At 55.0% G+C, this 16,654-nt stretch overlaps 3 protein-coding genes across 8 annotated transcripts in view; 2 read left to right on the top strand and 1 right to left on the bottom strand.

Moving 5' to 3' along the window:
* The first annotated feature begins 1,972 nt into the window (after positions 1 to 1,972).
* On the top strand, positions 1,973 to 7,059 carry PABPN1L (PABPN1 like, cytoplasmic). Its single transcript, XM_059481677.1, has 8 exons — positions 1,973 to 2,031; positions 2,596 to 2,773; positions 2,887 to 2,995; positions 3,413 to 3,477; positions 4,331 to 4,437; positions 4,515 to 4,602; positions 4,706 to 4,848; positions 5,324 to 7,059. Exons 1-8 carry the CDS (start codon positions 2,012 to 2,014, stop codon positions 5,361 to 5,363), a joined length of 750 nt encoding a protein of 249 aa, XP_059337660.1. The 5' UTR covers positions 1,973 to 2,011; the 3' UTR covers positions 5,364 to 7,059.
* TRAPPC2L (trafficking protein particle complex subunit 2L) lies at positions 2,279 to 10,419 on the bottom strand. Of its 3 annotated transcripts, none has more exons than XM_059481679.1 (6): positions 10,369 to 10,419; positions 9,385 to 9,651; positions 8,876 to 8,963; positions 8,623 to 8,702; positions 3,640 to 3,877; positions 2,279 to 2,910 (listed from the first exon to the last, which is right to left on the bottom strand). In XM_059481679.1, exons 2-5 carry the CDS (start codon positions 9,453 to 9,455, stop codon positions 3,652 to 3,654), a joined length of 465 nt encoding a protein of 154 aa, XP_059337662.1. In that variant the 5' UTR covers positions 9,456 to 9,651; positions 10,369 to 10,419; the 3' UTR covers positions 2,279 to 2,910; positions 3,640 to 3,651. The 3 variants fall into 3 exon arrangements, with proteins under 3 accessions (XP_059337662.1, XP_059337661.1, XP_059337663.1); XM_059481678.1 differs by having other exon boundaries at positions 2,286 to 2,910; positions 9,385 to 9,557; positions 10,369 to 10,417; XM_059481680.1 differs by lacking the exons at positions 2,279 to 2,910; positions 3,640 to 3,877 and adding an exon at positions 7,639 to 7,807 and having other exon boundaries at positions 9,385 to 9,557; positions 10,369 to 10,417.
* A 71-nt stretch (positions 10,420 to 10,490) lies between these two features.
* Positions 10,491 to 16,654, top strand: part of GALNS (galactosamine (N-acetyl)-6-sulfatase) — a 44,533-nt gene continuing 38,369 nt past the window's right edge. For 2 of the 4 annotated variants that reach the window (XM_059481633.1, XM_059481634.1), the window contains exons 1-4: positions 10,491 to 10,622; positions 13,131 to 13,254; positions 14,452 to 14,526; positions 15,535 to 15,637. In XM_059481633.1, coding sequence (XP_059337616.1) covers positions 10,497 to 10,622; positions 13,131 to 13,254; positions 14,452 to 14,526; positions 15,535 to 15,637 — 428 coding nt within the window. In that variant the 5' untranslated portion in view covers positions 10,491 to 10,496. Of the gene's footprint in view, positions 10,623 to 12,424; positions 12,611 to 13,130; positions 13,255 to 14,451; positions 14,648 to 15,534; positions 15,638 to 16,654 lie in introns of those variants that run through there. The other 2 variants (XM_059481636.1, XM_059481635.1) reach the window with 2 other exon arrangements.

Below are 16,654 nucleotides of genomic sequence, written 5' to 3'. Positions count from 1 at the left end.
ACCTCGTTGCACCCCCTGGGTGGTTTCTGTGCCCCCCACCCCAACCCTGGGGGCTTCGCCGGGTGCCCCTCCCGTGACTGTTCACTTTATTTATGGTGTGACATATGTAATATTGTCTATTTTTCTTACGTTTCCTGAGAAGAGGTAATATATAAGAGTATTGCAGATGCCCCTGCTCGCCCGGGTGTCCGGCCCGTCCCCGCCTGTCCCTGCCCGTCCCCGCCGCCCCCGGCCCCGCTCCTGCCGGGGCTCTGCCTCTCTACCTCCACCTCGCCGGGAAACCGGGGGCGAGATCCCTTCCCCAGGGTCTGCTCTCCTTTCCGCTCCGCTCCCTGCTGGTTTGCTTTTTTTTTTTTTTTTTTTTGGAATTATTTTAATTTTTTTTTTTAATTTTAATTAAGAATAAAACTACCCTACAGAACCTTGCATTGAAACCAAAAGCCGAGGGAGGGGAGGGAGGGCCGGCGGTGACGGGCGGCCAAACCAGAACGACAGCTTTAAATGTCAGATTTCCCAAAAAAAAAAAAAAAAAAAAAAAAAGAATTGTGCTGCGGGGAGGACGGAGCGGCCGCGGGGCTGCGGTGATGCTGTGGGCGCTTTCCCGGGGGTTTGCTCCGGAATGGTGGTGCTGGGGACCAAGGCACCTGTGCCCCTTTGGTGGCACCTCGGAGGTGGCAGCGTGGTGCTGGCACAGCCTGGCCGGGCCGGGTGCTGTGGGGCAGCCTGGGGACACGGGGTGCCACATCGGGGACACGGGGACAGCGTGTGGCAGGTGCCCGTGCCCGCGGGGAGGCAGAGCCCTGGGCGCTGGTGTGGCACTGGGAGGTGGCAGGAGGGACGTGGCTCTCTGGGGTGCCCTCTCCAACCTCTCGTTCCCAACCCACAATCCCAGCTGAAACCAAAGTGCCGCGTCCCGGCGAGGCTGGAGCAGGGTCCCACACCTGCCTGGCCTTTGCTCCATCACTGCCAGAGCCCCCCGAACTCCCCTGCAGCATCTCCTCCTCCTCCTCCTCTTCCTCCTCCTCCGGGGGCTGCTGGGGTCCCCTCCGCATCCCAGCGGCTCTGAGGCTGGGGACAGGATGCCACTGTGTCCCCCGGTGCCAGGCACTGTGATGGGGTGTCCCCCGTGCGGTGGCAGCCCCGGGGGCTCCTCCGGTGTCACCGAGCGCCACGGCCCCGGCGGGGAGGGGGTGCCGCTGTCCCCCGTCCCTGGCGGCCGCTTCCCCGAGCCCGTGCGGGGCCGAGCCCTGCCAGCCCCGGCTTGGGGACACCGGGGGGCTGGAAAGCAGAGCCCCCGGCCGGGCCAGGCGTGGGGCCAGCCCACGATGAGAGATGACGTGGTAGGACTTTCCTTCGGCATGCTGTCCCCCCTTGCTGTTCCCCGCTTTCTCTAAGTGTACTGTATGTTTGACCTGTGAAAGATGTAAACTTTATGATTCAGGTTATGTCTGTTCTTAACTCTGTATCTGTGTAATAAAGACAATTTAATATCAACCAGCGGCTCCGTAGCCTGGGCTTGTGCTGGGTGCCCTCATCCCCCATTCCTGGCAGTGCTTTGCGCCCGGTGCCCCCACTCCTGCCTCGGGGGGTTCATACAGCCCTGGGGGCGCTCACTGCGAAGGAGGGGCGTTCATGGCGGGGTAACTCAGGTGTGTCCTGGGGGCACTCAGAGAGATGTGTCACACCCGTGGCTGCAGCTCCGCCCTTGTGGTGCCCCCTGCTGCACCTGCGCTGCCAGTTGGCTGCAGCCCCGGCCCCACAGCGGGCTCGTTGCGATGGGAGGGGCGGAGGGACCCTGCCCACCCCGATCCGCCCCAGCTGAACGGCGTTGCCGGGTCTCGAACCCGCGGCCCCGGGACCGTTCCCCCGCCGGCTGCGGTGGGCGGAGCCTGGGCGCGCGCCCCGCCCCGATTGGCCGCTGATGTGAGAAAAGCGGCGCGCGGGCGCTCGCCCCGCTCGTGGTGGCGGGAGAGCCGCACGTGGTCGCCGCTCGCGCGGGCCGCGCGCAGCAATGTTCGGGGGCCGGGCCAGGTGCGTGCGGGGCCGGGGCCGCGGGGCCTCCGGACGGGCTCGGCTCCGGGACACGGCCGGGCACTGCCCTGATACCGCCCGGGCACGGCTGGGCACCGCCCTGATACCGCCCGGGCACGGCTGGGCACCGCCGGGACACCGCCCGGGCACGGCTGGGCACCGCCGGGACACCGCTCCGTGGGCTGCAGCCCGGGCGGCGCTCCGCTCCCCAGGGCGGGAGGGCGTGTCCCTCCGTGCCCCCTCGGGGGTTGGGAGGGTGCGGCTCTGCCTTGGCTGCTCGCTGCGCTGCCGGTGGCCCTGTGCTGCCTGCCCGTTCCCGTCCCTACCCGCCGCTTTAGGGCAGCTGCTTCCCTGTTCCCTCTGCAGCCCCCGTGAGCTGGGAACCCCCTCAGTGTGAACCGCTGCCCTTTGCAGTGCTGGGGCTTTGCTGCACAGAGAAGCAGCTGCGTTAATGTCCCCTCTCCATCCTCCTGCTGGAAACGCCCTTGCCCGGCGGAGGCTGTGCTTTAGCCGAGACGTTAAATGGCTGTTGGTTCAATGCCTTTTGCCCCCTCTCCTGCCCAGTCCTCTCTTCCTGGACACTTCGGAGATCTGGTGGCAGGACCCGCCGTCCCTGCAAGCGGAGGCGGCGCCCTGGGACGTGGCAGAGGTGGCAGCCGTGTGCAAGGCAGCGGATGAGGGCTCAGACCCCAGCCCCCAGGAGGGGAACAGCGCGGAGGAGGAGCAGGATGTTCAGGACCCGGTGAGTGCCTGCCTGCACGGGGAACCGGCTTCCCAAAGGGAATGGGGACCCTTTTACACCTGGGGTGTCCCTGCTCCGAGTGCTGCTTGTGAAATTCTTGGTTTGGGATGCAGGAGCTGGAGGCCATCAAAGCCAAACTGCGGGAAATAGAGAAGGAGGATGAGAGGCTGAAGGAGCTGCAGCTGGAAGCTGACAATCACCTGTTCATGAGCTCAGAAGCAGGTATGGGCTGTCACAGGGTGCTTTTGTCCCTCCCTAGGGACACCTCTGGGGCACAGGGTGGCAATTGGAGCCAGAGGATTTGGCTCTGCCTCTCTGGGACTGGGCACATAAGGTGGGTGAGGGGGGTTCCGGGCCTGCTAATGCACATTCTGTCAGCTCTAACCTCCTACCTGTGTGGGCCCAGATGTAGTAAATTAATTTAATTGTATTTAATTCAATTAAGTAATTGAGTTTAGTACCAACAGCCCTAGTAGAGGAGTCACAGTGAAAAGAAAAGGGGCAAGGGGGTGGAGGAGGAGGCAGCAGTGTGAGGGTTTGGGTGCACCTGGATGTGACCAGGGGTCTGAGGAGCTCGGGTGGCTGTGCTGGGAGCAGACAGATGTCCCTCTGTCCATGACAAATCCCTCCTCTCCACAGCTCTCTTCCCACTGACTACCAAGGAGAAGATGGAGGCTGACCAGCGTTCCATCTACGTGGGCAATGTAAGTGGGAGCCCCCGCTCTGTGCCCAGCTGGGTGTGTGTGTCCCAAATCCCTGGTGTGGATCTGCTCCTCCCCAAAGCCTGGCTGTTCCCATCCCAGGTGTTTCCCCTGTGCCCAGCCCAGCCTGGGAATGTGGCTCATTATCCTCCACTTGCAGCTCACCTGTTGCAGGTGTCAGCTTCCCAAAAGCCCCCTGGAAGCTGTGGGTTGTGTGGTGTTGCCTGTTCCTTCAAAACAGGGCAGGTTGTCTGTTGGATTTGTGTTCCAGGTGGGGGCACTCAGAGCTGGGAGGGTCCCCTGACCCTCAGCAGGGGCTGAGCTGTGCTGGGGGGTGAGTGGGGCCAGCTGGGCCCTTTGCCTCCCTTGCTGGGGTGTGGATCTGCTGCCTTGAGAGGCTGATCTGGAACAGAGACCAGACAAAGCTAAATGGACAAAATAGGTATTTACTGCAAGGCCTTAAAAGGACACACCTTGGGCAGCACAAGAGCCTGGCCAGGGCTGCACCCAGGTTGAATCCAAGGTGGATCCCAGCCACAAGTTTTTACACTTTTATAAGTTTTGGTTCATCTACATATTGGGTTCAGCTGTCCAGTTGCAGCTCCAGCTCATGAAGTCTCAACCCCCTGCCTTGCTCCCTTCCCTTCACAGCTGTTTGTGCTTTTGGGGTAAGGCTGTCCTTGATTCTCAGCTGGGAAGGGATTGTTTTGTCCAACCACCCTGTGAAGAGACCCTACTAACACCTCACAGGAAGTTTCAGAGTTACGCAGCAGGCAGCAGAGAACCTGAAAAATGTAAAAGCTGAACCCCAAGGCATCAGACGCCAGAGAGCTGAGGGCTGGGGCTGTCATTGCAGGTGGATTACGGGGGCACAGCAGAAGAGCTGGAGTCTCACTTCAACAGCTGTGGGCAGATCAACCGCGTCACCATCCTGTGTGACAAGTTCTCGGGCCACCCCAAAGGGTCAGTGCAGTGCGCAGGGGGGGCTGGGGGCTGCAGGGTGTGCCTGGGGCTCTGCTCACGCCATTGCCCACACACAGCTATGCCTACATCGAGTTCGAGGAGCAGAGCTCCGTCAAGGCTGCGGTGGAGCTGGACGAGAGCGTCTTCAGGGGCCGTGTCATCAAGGTGAGAGCTGGGGGAGCCCCCAGGGGCTGCTCCCCGCATTCCCAGCCCTGCCTGCCTGGTGTGGGCCAAACCCCAGCTCCAGCAGCCCCTCCCTGCCCTGCAGGTGCTGCCCAAGAGGACCAACATGCCCGGCATCAGCAGCACGGACCGCGGTGGATACCGGGGCTGCTTCCACGCCCGGGGTGGCCTGGGCCGCTGGGGGGGCCCCTATGGGCAGCAGCCCCGGGTCAGGGGGAGAACCTACAGGTGTGTCTGGGCCCGGGGGCTGCTCAGGTGTGCAGCAGGGTGGGCTGTGCTGTGCCCCTGTGGGCTCTCAGGTGTGCAGCAGGGTGGGCTGTGCTGTGCCCCTGTGGGCTCTCAGGTGTGCAGCAGGGTGGGCTGTGCTGTGCCCCTGTGGGCTCTCAGGTGTGCAGCAGGGTGGGCTGTGCCCCTGTGGGCTCTCAGGTGTGCAGCAGGGTGGGCTGTGCTGTGCCACTCCCACCCTGGGAGGATGGAGGAGGGCTCTGGAGGGAAGGAATATCTGGAATGTTGGAGTTGTCACCTGTCCCTGCAGGAATTTGGGAGTGGTGGGTGGGCATTGCACTGTCCCAGCCTGACCAGTCCCAGAGCTGGGCCTGGCTGTGGGGATCCTCTAGTTTTGGGGGGTCTCAGCCCTTGGAAGGCTGAAGGAGCAGGGAGTGGTGCCCCTGTGCTTCAGGGTGTTGCTTTTGTTCCTGTGCAGGGGTCGGGCAAGGCTGCTGCCTTGGTATTTTCCATACTAGAAGAAGCTGGACTGCCTGGTGATGCCAATGGGACTGAAACGAGGAGATGGGATTGGAGAGATTTAAAAATACACCTGCCCAAGCCAAAAACCAGATTAATTTTAAAAATGCCATCTGCCTGGCTGTGAGGATTACTGGTGAGCCCCGTGCTGGCTGCAGGAGGGAAGATGGGACCTGCTCCATGCTGCCAGCACCCAGGAGAGCTCATCCCACCTCAGCTCTGCCCAGAGCCTTGTGTTGGCACGGAGAACAGGCTCATTCCAGAGAACTCTGTCCTGGGAAGGGAAGAGCTCTCCCAGACCATCAAGACTCCTCCTTATCCTATGGAAAAGGCTGTCCTGGAGAGTTTGGTTTGGCTCCTACCTGACTGCATGCCCTCCATGCCACTGCTTGGCCAAGAAGCTCCTCAGCTCTTCCTACAGCAGCTGGATGCTCAGCCTTTTCTTCTGAGAGCCTAGAGACTGTTTCCTTTCCCAAATCCATGGAGCAGGTTTTGGGTTGCAGCTCCAGATCTGATTGCTGGGGAGCTTTTCCATCATCAGCCCTGGGTGTGACCTTCCTCTGGGGAAGCCTGATGTGGTTTGGGTCTGGTTTTTAGCTCGCTGTGTTTGCACATCCAGGACAGGGAAAAAAATATCTCTTGTTTCTCTGGGAGCCTCTGTATCTCTGTGGTAGTTAAACAAGACCTGGGTGTCACAAAATCCTTCCTCTTTTTTAGTTTGGCTGTCAGCAAACCCCTCTTCCCTCCTTCCTGCTTTTATTCCAAACTCCAGGGGTGCTGGCAACTCCTCACCTTATTTCTTGCAGGGCAGCATTACAAAACCACCTTCACTGGTGCACTTTGGTCTGGCCTCTTCATTCCCATCACCATTGCTACTCTGGAGTCACTTTTGGGGATGGTGTGAGCCCTGCAGGAGGCTCAGGACCAAAGAGCACCACAGGAGCTGGGTACCAGGCAAGTTAAGGGTCCTGGCTGTTCCCTTTCCTGCTGGATTTGTGTTTATGCAGCCCCGTGTTTTTAAAGGAGAAGCTTTGTGTTAGAATGGGCAGGCTGGGAACCCAGGCAGACAGCATTCCTGGGAGAAGTTCTGCATGGAAATGGGTTTTATTATGTAATTCTCCCTCTAATCTTTCAGGCTCCTTGGTTAGGATCCCTCTAACCCAGATGCAGCAGATGCAACCGACTCCTAAAGCAGCTTTTCACAGCTCCGGGGCATTGCCAGGCTAAAAATCGTAGATTTTTTTTTTCCCCTTTAAGATCTCTAGAATTTTTTAAAGCTTGGGGCCTCAACTCTTCATGTTATGTTGATACTGTCCTCAGAGCTGCTGAGACCGACCTTGATTTGAGCTACCCTTAGGCTTAGACTATAAACCAGCTTTTTCTAGGGCTTCTGTTTGATAGGATTATACATTTTTGAGGGTTATTTTTAAATAAAAAACTACTTTTGGGGTATTTGGACTCTCTTGTGGAAGAGGCAACACTGAGCTGCCATCTCTGTGAGTGAAAACAGCCAAATTTTTTAGCTGGAAATGTTTGTGGATAACAGTGCACAGCTGTGCCTTGTGGAGATGGTGGGAGAGGCTTGAACCTCCCATGATATTCCAGGTGGTTGCTGATAAAATGTGCTTAAGTTCTGTTTGAGAAAGTATTTGTAACTGTTACTTATTTTTAAAATAAATGATCCTGCTGTGTGAAGTTCGTGTGCAGTTCTGGCTTTGTCCAGGCCCCTGGGGCTGGGCAGATCTGTTATTTTTAGCTGGTTTCTGTGGCTTTGAATTGAGGAGGTGCTTGCAGCAGAGCTGTGTGTGCCTGCATCTCCTGTGATGGAGCTGGGATGCTTTACAGTGCAATTTGTGCTTTATTCCAGATAAATACCTGCTGCTGATTTGGGAGTCTGTAATTAGAGCAGCAGGGAGCTGCAGGGGAGGAGGAGATGCTAATGGAGATGAATTTGGGATGAGGCAGGCAGCTGTGCAATCCTGATGGCTTAATCCATGCTGGATGGGGTGGGTTCATTCCAGCTGCTCTACCTGGGCTGGGAGTCACTGTGCAAAGTGCTAACAGCACCTGAGGCACCCAGAAATCAGCCCAGGCAGGGAAACTCCTGGAGAGGTTTGGGTTGGAAGGGACCTTGGAGCTCCTCTTGTTCCAGGAGCAGCCTGGGACACTGAAGATGTCCCTATGAGGTGGCTTTAGTGTCCCTTCCCACCCAAACCATGTCATGAATCTCTGAGCAGTGGTTTGTATTTGCTCAAGTACAAATCCAGGCAAACCTTGCAGGTGTCAGGTTTATTTTACACAGAGGAAATTTAAATTATGACACAGAATGGAATATTTACAGCACTGCAGGCATGCTCCTGCACACAGGGAATGTTTCCCAGGGGGGTGGGAAGGGGCTCAGCACACCTGCATCATCATGGAGTTCACCATGGTATCAAAAGCCCTGCAGAGGGGAATAAACAGATTATTAAGGGAAGCAGCTCATTCTGCACAGCTTTTGTAACAAAACCACTTTCTCACCCTGCCTCTGCCTGGACACAGGGTTTTCCTCTTTACACCACAGGCTGTTGAGGGATTAATGACTTTTAATTAAGCTGAGGTAAGGACAGGTCTTATTCTGGCTGCTGCTCTGTGTCTGCAGAGTTGTTCTTGCCAAGAAACAGAAACTCCCAATTTATTGAAATTCCCTGTGAGGTTACAGTGGGAATGGGGGACACTGACCCTCACAGGTGAGGAATTCCATGTGCTGAATGTTTGTCCCCACCCAAGGATAAACCCTGGACAAGGGCCCTTGTTCACTCTAACCTGTTCTACTTATTACACTTTAATATTCACAATTATTAAATCTGCGAAACACCCCTAGGACCATCAAACAAGCTACAAGAATGTAAAATTTGGTGGGTGACTGGTTGATTATTTATCATCATGGTTTGTATTTTTATTTGGGTTTTTGGGGGGGGTTAGTTCTGGGGTTAATTCTATGTTTGTTTGGGGGTTATTATTATTACCTCTATTTTCAGGTAATTTTTTCTTACAAAAAGATACATTTTTTCAGCTTAATGTTTGTAACCCCAGTTCTGAGGTAGCAGTGAGAATTCAGTAGAACTTTTTATTACACTGTCAGTTTTTCAGGAGCAGGAACAGCCCCAAACCAACACCACTGGGCACACACCTGAACTGGCCCACCACAGGTTGGTCCTGTTGCATCAGAAGCGCCCTGAAAATGCCAGGAAGGTGGCACGTGGACAAGGCACTCACCTGGAATGGATCCTGTCCCCAGGGTTGTAGAAGGGGTTACACATGATGTCTGTGTAGGAATTGTGCAGCTTGCGGAACATCTGCAAAGGGAGGGGAGGTGAATCCATCAATTGCTGGCCCCTCAGCAGCCCGGGGGGCTGGAGGTGAATCCATCAATTGCTGGCCCCTCAGCAGCCCGGGGGGCTGGCAGGGGCAGCCCCAGTGAGGCTGGAGGTGAATCCATCAAGGGCTGGCTCTGCCCTGGGGCACTCACACTGCGGATCTCGTTGTCCCTCAGGGCTGTGTTGGAGGAATCCACCACCATGACAAACTTCACCTTGGAGTTGGTCACGTAGCCATAGCTGGGCAGGGGTCAAGGAGCTGCTCCCACACAGCAGAAAGCAGGCTGGGCTGTGCCCAGAGGGGCAGGAAACATGGGGGAACCTCCTCAGGAGGGGCAGGCACTGAGCTGATCTCTCTGGGACAGGGACAGCACCCAGGGAATGGCTGCAGCTGTGTCAGGGCAGGTTTAGGTTGGATTTCAGGGAAAGGTTCTTACCCCAGAGGGTGCTGGGCATTGCCCAGGCTCCCCAGGGAATGGTTCCAGCCCCAAGGCTGCCAGAGCTCCAGGAGAGGTTGGACAATGCCCTCAGGGATGCACAGGGTGGGGTTGTTGGGGTGTCTGTGCAGGGCTGGGGTTGGATTGATGATCCCTTCCAGCTCAGGATATTCTGAGATTAAACCAAACCCACAAAGGCCTGGCCCAAAGCATGACAAGGATACACCTTGTAGTCTTCAGTGGGGTAGAGGAGCCCCAGGTAGAGCTCCCTCTGGTCCACCAGGGCTTTGCCCATGGCTGAGATCTTCTCATCCACCACGTCCAGGGAGGTGTGCACGGTGTAGTGGAACTTGAGCTCGTTCTCCGTGGGGACACTCCGGATGTACAGGGGGTAATTCTGGAGCGGAGCAAGCCACACTGCCTGGAGACTGCTGCTGCTGCCAGAGCTGGTTAACCCTTTGTGTTCCCAGCATGGCCCCTCTGGAGCACAGCTGTCCCCATGGCAGGAGAACCATTGGCACAGGCAGCACACAAGGCTCGGGTCTCTGTGCTCTCCTGCCCCAGCAGAGCCTGTGCCCGTCTGTGCCAAGGAAAACCCTTCTGTCCCTGCAGCAGGACAGCCTGGAGCACCCCCACACTGTGCCTGTACCGGCTGCCCCACCCCTGCTCCTGCCCAGCCCATTCCCCCCAGTGCTGCCCTCCTGCCCCTGGCTCTGTTCTGCTTCCCTCACCCCCATCCAGACCCCACAACCCGAGATCCTGCCCATTCCCCTCTCCCCTACCCCACAGTCCAGCCCTGCTCAGACCCTGAAACGAGAGCACCTCTCCCCTCACCCTTTCCCACACCGCACTGATCTCTTGTTTTCAACCCCACAACCTAAGGCCCAGCCCCTCTGCCCTCGCCCTTCCCCAGACCCCACTAATCCCGTTTTCCTTAACCCCACAACCCGAAATCCTGCCCATTTCCCTCTCCCGTACCCCATAACCTGTCACAGCCCCGGCCTCTTTCCCTTCACCCCTCCCCAGACCTCACTGACCCCTGTTCCCCTCAGCCTGAGGCCTCCGCTGCCCGTTCACACCTCGCTGCTGCACCCGGCCCCACTCAGGCCTCATGACGCCATCTGGGCCCGCTGTGCCCCCGTGTCCCGCTGTGCCCCCGTGTCCCGCTGTCCCCCCGTGTCCCGCTGTCCCCCCGTGTCTGTCCGCACCTCCTTGGCGATCACGGCGATGCACACCGCCATCTTGGCCCCGCCCCTCCCGCTCCCGCCGGGTCACGCGGCGCGCGCGGGGGTCACGTGGCGCGGCGCGGTCACGTGGCGCGCGCGGCCCGGTTGCCATGGCGAGCGCGGCGCCGGGGCCGCGGGGCCTGCGCTGGGCCCTGGGCCCGCTGGGGCTGTGCTGGGCCCTGCTCGGCCCCGCCGCCACCGCCACCACCAACATCGTCCTGCTGCTCATGGACGACGTGAGTGCGGCACCGCGGGGACGGGCTGGTGACATGGAGGGACGGGTGTGCGGGGCCCGGAGCGCTGTGCGGCTGAGGGGGCACCGGGAGCCGGGCAGGTCCGGCTGAGGGGGCACCGGGAGCCGGGCGGGTCCGGCTGAGGAAGGACCGGGAGCCGGGCGGGTCCGGCTGAGGGGGCACCGGGAGCCGGGCGGGTCCGGCTGAGGAAGGACCGGGAGCCGGGCGGGTCCGGCTGAGGGGGCACCGGGAGCCGGGCGGGTCCGGCTGAGGGGGCACCGGGAGCCGGGCGGGTCCGGCTGAGGGGGCACCGGGAGCCGGGCGGGTCCGGCTGAGGGGGCACCGGGAGCCGGGCGGGTCCGGCTGAGGGGGCACCGGGAGCCGGGCGGGTCCGGCTGAGGGGGCACCGGGAGCCGGGCGGGTCCGGCTGAGGGGGCACCGGGAGCCGGGCGGGTCCGTTCGGGGAAGGTCCGGCTGACAGGGTGCCATCAATCCGTACGAACGCTCCCGTGGGTGTCACAGGACGGTGCCAGGCTGTTCCCAAGGGTGCCCAGGGACAGGAGGAGCTGCGCTGGCCACGAACCAAACCACGAGAGGCTCCCTCTGAACGCGAGGAGAGCCTGTGCCCATGGAGGGTGGCACAGCCCTGGCACAGCTGCCCAGGGATGTGCGGTCTCCTGTCTGGAGCCATCCCAAAGCCACCTGGATGTGTCCCTGTGTCACCTGCCCCAGGTGTCCCTGCCTTGCTCCCTTCCTACCCTGGTGATTGTTGGTCACAAGGAGGGGCTTGGTGGCCTCCTGAAAAACTAAACAAGAAAAGTAATTCTGCTCATTATTGCTCTCTGAACTGGGAAGAGAAAAAATTACAGTAAATTATTAAAGAGCAGGGATTATCACAGATTTATTTCTAACTCAAAATCTTTTCAATTTTGCACCCTTGGCCACACGGATAAGGAATTATATTCATTTCCAACACATTCAGGTCGCTGCCATCTGCCCAGTTTGCTTCTCTCCTGATAATTTCCTGTCCCCTTCCAGGTGTGTTTGTGGTGGAAATGTGTTTGTTGCTGTTTGAAGCTGCTTAAGGAGCTCACGAGGGTGGGCAAACCTTCCCTTTTTGCCAGTTTATCGTGCCCATTGTTCCATGGTGTTCCCACATTCCTGAGCAGGAGAATCCCCTGCATTTCCAGCCAGCTGAGCCTCTGGCAGGGGCTGCCCAGGCAGGTCTGGAGTCCCCAGGAGGTGCCCAGGGAAGGACTGGAGGTGGCACTGAGTGCTCTGGGCTGGGGACAGGGTGGGGACTGGGCACAGCTGAGACTCAGAGTGTTTCCCAAGCTCAGTGATCTCAGTTTTCCATTCAGCAATATTTCCCCCTCCCAAGCTGGCATTTGTAATTTTCCAGAGGAAAGCTCTCTGGGACAGGGGTTCTCCCACTCTGGAAGTGTTGGTACAGCATGAGGCTCCTGTCTGCAGCTTTATTGGTTTATTAATATTGATTTATTAATATTGATTTATTTAATATGTTCATTAAAAACACCTCTCCCTGCGTTTTTCCCTTCACCCTCTGTGACTCTGGAATTAGAGCAATGTGAGATTCTTTTTGTCTTTCTTCCTTGATGATGCAGAAAAATCAAGAACTTGGGGGTGAATCCATTGGATCCATTTTAATACCTCATCCCAGGGATGCTCCTTAACTCAGAAACCATGTCTGCAGTGATTTCCTTATCTGATGGCACAGCTGGTTCCCTGAGGATCTGGATGCATCCATGGCTCACCTGACACACACCTTGCCTTTCCCAAAGCACCTGTGGTGCCCATTGAGCTGCTCCCTTCCAGAACCTTCTGCCTGGAATGGTTTCCAGCAGTGAGCACGGAGCCCTGATGGGAATGTTGTGGTTCTCCTGCTGTGTGACCCCTCAGGATCAGGAGGAAGAGCAGGGTGAAGGCACAGTCCTGCAGATAAGCACAGGGACTGGTGGTGCCTCTGGCAGGTTCCTCTGGCTTTTCAAACATTTCCTGGCTTTTCCTGCAGTGCTGCTTTGGAGTTCAGGGCTTGTCCTTGTGTTTGCAGTCCTGCAGAGGCTGAGGTGGAATCCTGGGCCCCAGCACAGACAGCAGGGCAGGCACTGAGGGCTCAGACGTGCAGCTGCACAACCCCGAGTAAACCACGTGTAACTTCCTCTTCCTCCTTGCTCTGGGTGTGCCTCAGGCCTCTGAGTAACAGTGAAGGCACTGGGCTCCTTGCAAGTGCTTTAATCCCTGTTAATAAATCATTTAATCCTGTGTGTGCTCGGTTTCCCACCCAGCAGGGGAAAGTGTGAGAGTTCCCTGCTCCACAGGGCTGGCAGAGATCATTTGTGTCACATTTGTGTCACATTTGTGAGGTGCTGAGTAGGGAGATGAGCGCTGTAAACATTTATAAATTAAAGGGTACAATGCAAGTGTTATGTGGGCCCAAAAATGAGGTTGTAGAAAGGGACTTTGACATCTTCTGGTGTGTTCCTTTTCCAGATGGGCTGGGGGGATTTGGGAGCTTTTGGAGAGCCTTCCAAGGAAACCCCTAACCTGGACCAGATGGCTGCAGAAGGGATGCTGTTCCTGGATTTCTACACTGCCAGCCCCCTCTGCTCTCCCTGTAAGTACAGAGCCCTTGGAACCGTGTCAGCATGAGCAGCATCTCCCTCTGAGGAGTTTGGGGTGTGTGCCAGCCTCTGACATGGGCTGACAACCAAACCAGTCCTGCCCTCAGGCCACAGATCACATTTGCTGCTTTGATCTTGCATTTTGCTCCCTTCTTATTTCTGTTTGGATTGGAAACCCGACAGTTTTCAGTTCATACAAAGCACTGCTTCAGTGATCAGGATTTTTGTACCATTCCAGTTCAGTACTCCAGCACCAGTCATTGCATTTTTTTCATCTTTCTCATTTTGGGTTAAACAAAGCAGGATCTGATCTGTTGCTGGACATATTTGGTCTGATTCTGTTGGCTCTGGTGAGCCTTTCATGCAAGGAAAGGCAGCAGTTTGTGTCCTGCTTTTGACCCTGGTGTCTTACAAGACTCCTGGGACAGGGACAGGAGATAAAAGGAACGTTTGGGTCTGGGAGAGGCAGATATTTTTCTCCTTGTTGTTTTTTCTGTGAGGTGGTTTCTCTTTTTTTTGCTTTCTTTTTTCCTCTCAAACCTGATTAGCTGCCAAGAACTGAAGCAAAAATGAAGAACAGGAGCTTTATATTTTGTTATTTGGGCTCTCATTTAGGATAGCACTTGCCAGTGTGTTGATGATGTCCTTGCTCAGACAAGGCATTTAAAATATGCTGAAATCCTGCTAAGCCAGTGGTGGCACTGCATATGCTTGAAGTTAAACATCTGTTTAAATATTCCCTGCAGTCAGGACTTGACTTTTATTGTCAAAGCTGGACAGCTCTTTCTTTGTATTTCATGACTTTTGCTCAGTCAAGCTCGAAAGCTTAGCCTTGAGAATCTAATCAATTTGTGCTAGGATTTCCTCTTAAATGCATAATAAATATATATATAACCGAGCTGTAAGGGTTCCTCCATTGACTATTCAAAGGAATGACTCTTCAGTGTGGCTGATTTAATAAAGGGGCCAAATTTCAGCTGGAATAACTGAAATGATGCCTCAGAACTGATTCTCCCCATGGCTCATGGGACAGTGTGAGTGATTTAGTGGCTGGCTGTTACTCCAGTCAGTGTGCAGCCCTCATCCTCCTACAATAATATCATATAACAATATAAATACCTATATTCAGTCTTTAATACCTGAATATTTAGCAGAGGATGGCTGTAAAGAAGTGTTTGTGTTGTTTGCAGCAAGGGCAGCCCTGCTGACGGGCCGGCTCCCGGTCAGGAGCGGCTTTTACACCACCAATGGACACGCCAGGAACGGTAGGAGCCTCATGCCTCACCTCCCTTCCTCTCCTGATTTCCCTCTGTGCCTTGTTTCCGAGTTTCTCTTCGGACAAACATCCCCATGGATGTTCCAGAGTGCCACCAAACCCTGTTAGGTGTGGGTAATAAGTGTGAATTTTATCACTTCCTCCTCAAATGAGGAGGATAAACCAGGCTGCTTGATCCATTTGTTTCTGCTGAAATATTTCTGAGAAATATTTCTGAGATATTTCTGAGAAATATTTCTGAAATATTTCTGAGAAATGTTTCCTCTGGGCAGGGGAACTGGGGTCTGGTGAAGGACAATCAGGTGGGGGTGTGAAACCCACAGGGGAGAGCTGGCTGCTCACAGGTTTATTCAGCAGGCACATTTCCACCCAGTTTCAGAGCAGGTTTCCATCCCTGGTGCCTCCAGGGAAGGTCCCTGGGTTGGTTTGGGTCCCAGGGTGACAAATGCCACGTGCTGGGACATGGCTGGGCAGGAGCAGCAGCCTGGGGTTGGTTCCCTGAGCACAATCACACCCGAGAGCCTCGGGGGCTGAGACACTCTTCATTTCCTTCAGAACCACAGAATGAATTAGGTTGGAAAAGACTTTTGGGATCATCAAGTCCAACCTATAATAGATCAGATCAGCCCTTGCAGTCTGAGCACATTTATTGGTTATTTGGTTTAGGAGAAGGCTGCCTTCATTTTAGAAAACGCAAAGCAAATTTACAGCATAAAGACCGCCCCTAAAGCACCTGATTTTCTGTGACATCTCCCTTTCAAGGGTGTCACCTCCACTCTGGGGTGGCAGCTCCCTTTATCATTTACCCTCATGCACAAGTGGGTGGAAATCTCCCTTTGGTCTCCCTGAATCAATTTATTCTCTCCATCCCATGGGAGGACTTGCAGGGAATGGCATTGATGGCATTCCAAATGAGTCTATTCCTGATCCAGTACATGAGCTGTGTGCTGTAATATTTTGGAGAGTCAGAAAAGTGTTTTTGATTTGTTTTCCACAGCATACACACCACAGGACATAGTAGGAGGAATCCCAGATTCTGAATTACTGCTTCCAGAGCTCCTGAAGAAAGCTGGTTACACCAATAAGATCATTGGCAAATGGTAAATTTATGTGGAGGTGTCTTGCTTTGAGATTTCACTCTGTGTGTGTTGGGAAGGAGCAGCAATAAAAACAGAATTACAGGAAAAAAACTGTTTTGAAGCTCAAATGTCCAAGTTTGGAAAGTGTGGTGGATCTTCCCCCTGCTGGGATCAATTCCTGAGTGTTCCCATTACAAATACTTACATATGTCTTCATACAAAGAGTTGAGGAGGTTTTATGTGTGTATTTGTATTTATAAACTCCTCAACTCTGGGCTTTTATCCACACCTCACACCACTTATTTGATCAGAAAACACCAGGATATTCTGTTGGAATTTGCCTTGAGCACCTATGTGGTTTTTATCTTTGACTCTTGCTATATTTTGGGGTTTTATTAATGAACTGAATTCCTGTGGAAAGTAACAGGAATTTCTTTATCAGTTTCATTAATAAGTTAGAGAAGGCTGAGTTTGAATTGTGGTTGGATTCACCTGCTGGAGCTGGGAGGAAAGCAAAGCACCCTAAGACAGTGAATTATTTATCAGCACAAATCCAGGCAGGAGAATGGCCCTGAGGGATCAGCTCAGTGGGCTGGGTGCAATCAGCTGCAGTTCAGTGCTAATAAATGGAAATTCATACACTCAGGGAAAAGGAATAAACAAGGCAAATGCAGATTGGTGCCAGCTCCTTGGAAAAAAAGGCAAATCTGGAAGGACCTGCAGCTGTTAGCAGGAATAGGACTAAGTAGGAATGTGCAGGGCATTATTGTGCATCCAAAAACTTCTGGTCAGGGCTGGAAAGGTGTGAAGAAATGCTGGGTAAAACTGGAGTCTCATCCTGGCCTCACAGAGGTTTTCCAGCAGATAATTTTCTTATTGTTTCATCATCCCTTCTAAAATCTCTTCAGTGTGTCCTGTGAGTGTGAATTCCATGGTTTAATTATAAGTTTGCAAGTCAAGTATTTTCCATGACCAGTGTGGAATTTGTTGTGTTTCGTTAAATCTCAGGGGTTTTTTTGTGCTGTAAGATGCAGAGAC

This window comes from Ammospiza nelsoni, chromosome 13 (genome assembly GCF_027579445.1).
Source record: "Ammospiza nelsoni isolate bAmmNel1 chromosome 13, bAmmNel1.pri, whole genome shotgun sequence".
Classification (NCBI taxonomy): domain Eukaryota; kingdom Metazoa; phylum Chordata; class Aves; order Passeriformes; family Passerellidae; genus Ammospiza; species Ammospiza nelsoni.
This window is presented reverse-complemented; position numbering and strand designations above follow the sequence as displayed.

Coding starts and splice junctions, on each gene's coding strand:
- PABPN1L (XM_059481677.1), top strand. CDS start 2,012: ATGTTCGGGGGCCGGGCCAG. Junction 2,996..3,412: donor GTTCATGAGCTCAGAAGCAG/GTATGGGCTGTC, acceptor TCCTCTCCACAG/CTCTCTTCCCACTGACTACC. Junction 4,438..4,514: donor TTCTCGGGCCACCCCAAAGG/GTCAGTGCAGTG, acceptor GCCCACACACAG/CTATGCCTACATCGAGTTCG.
- TRAPPC2L (XM_059481678.1), bottom strand. CDS start 10,401: ATGGCGGTGTGCATCGCCGTGATCGCCAAGGAG. Junction 8,964..9,384: donor CCCACTGAAGACTACAAGGT/GTATCCTTGTCA, acceptor ACCCCTGCCCAG/CTATGGCTACGTGACCAACT. Junction 3,878..8,622: donor GGGGACAGGATCCATTCCAG/GTGAGTGCCTTG, acceptor TCTCTGTTCCAG/ATCAGCCTCTCAAGGCAGCA.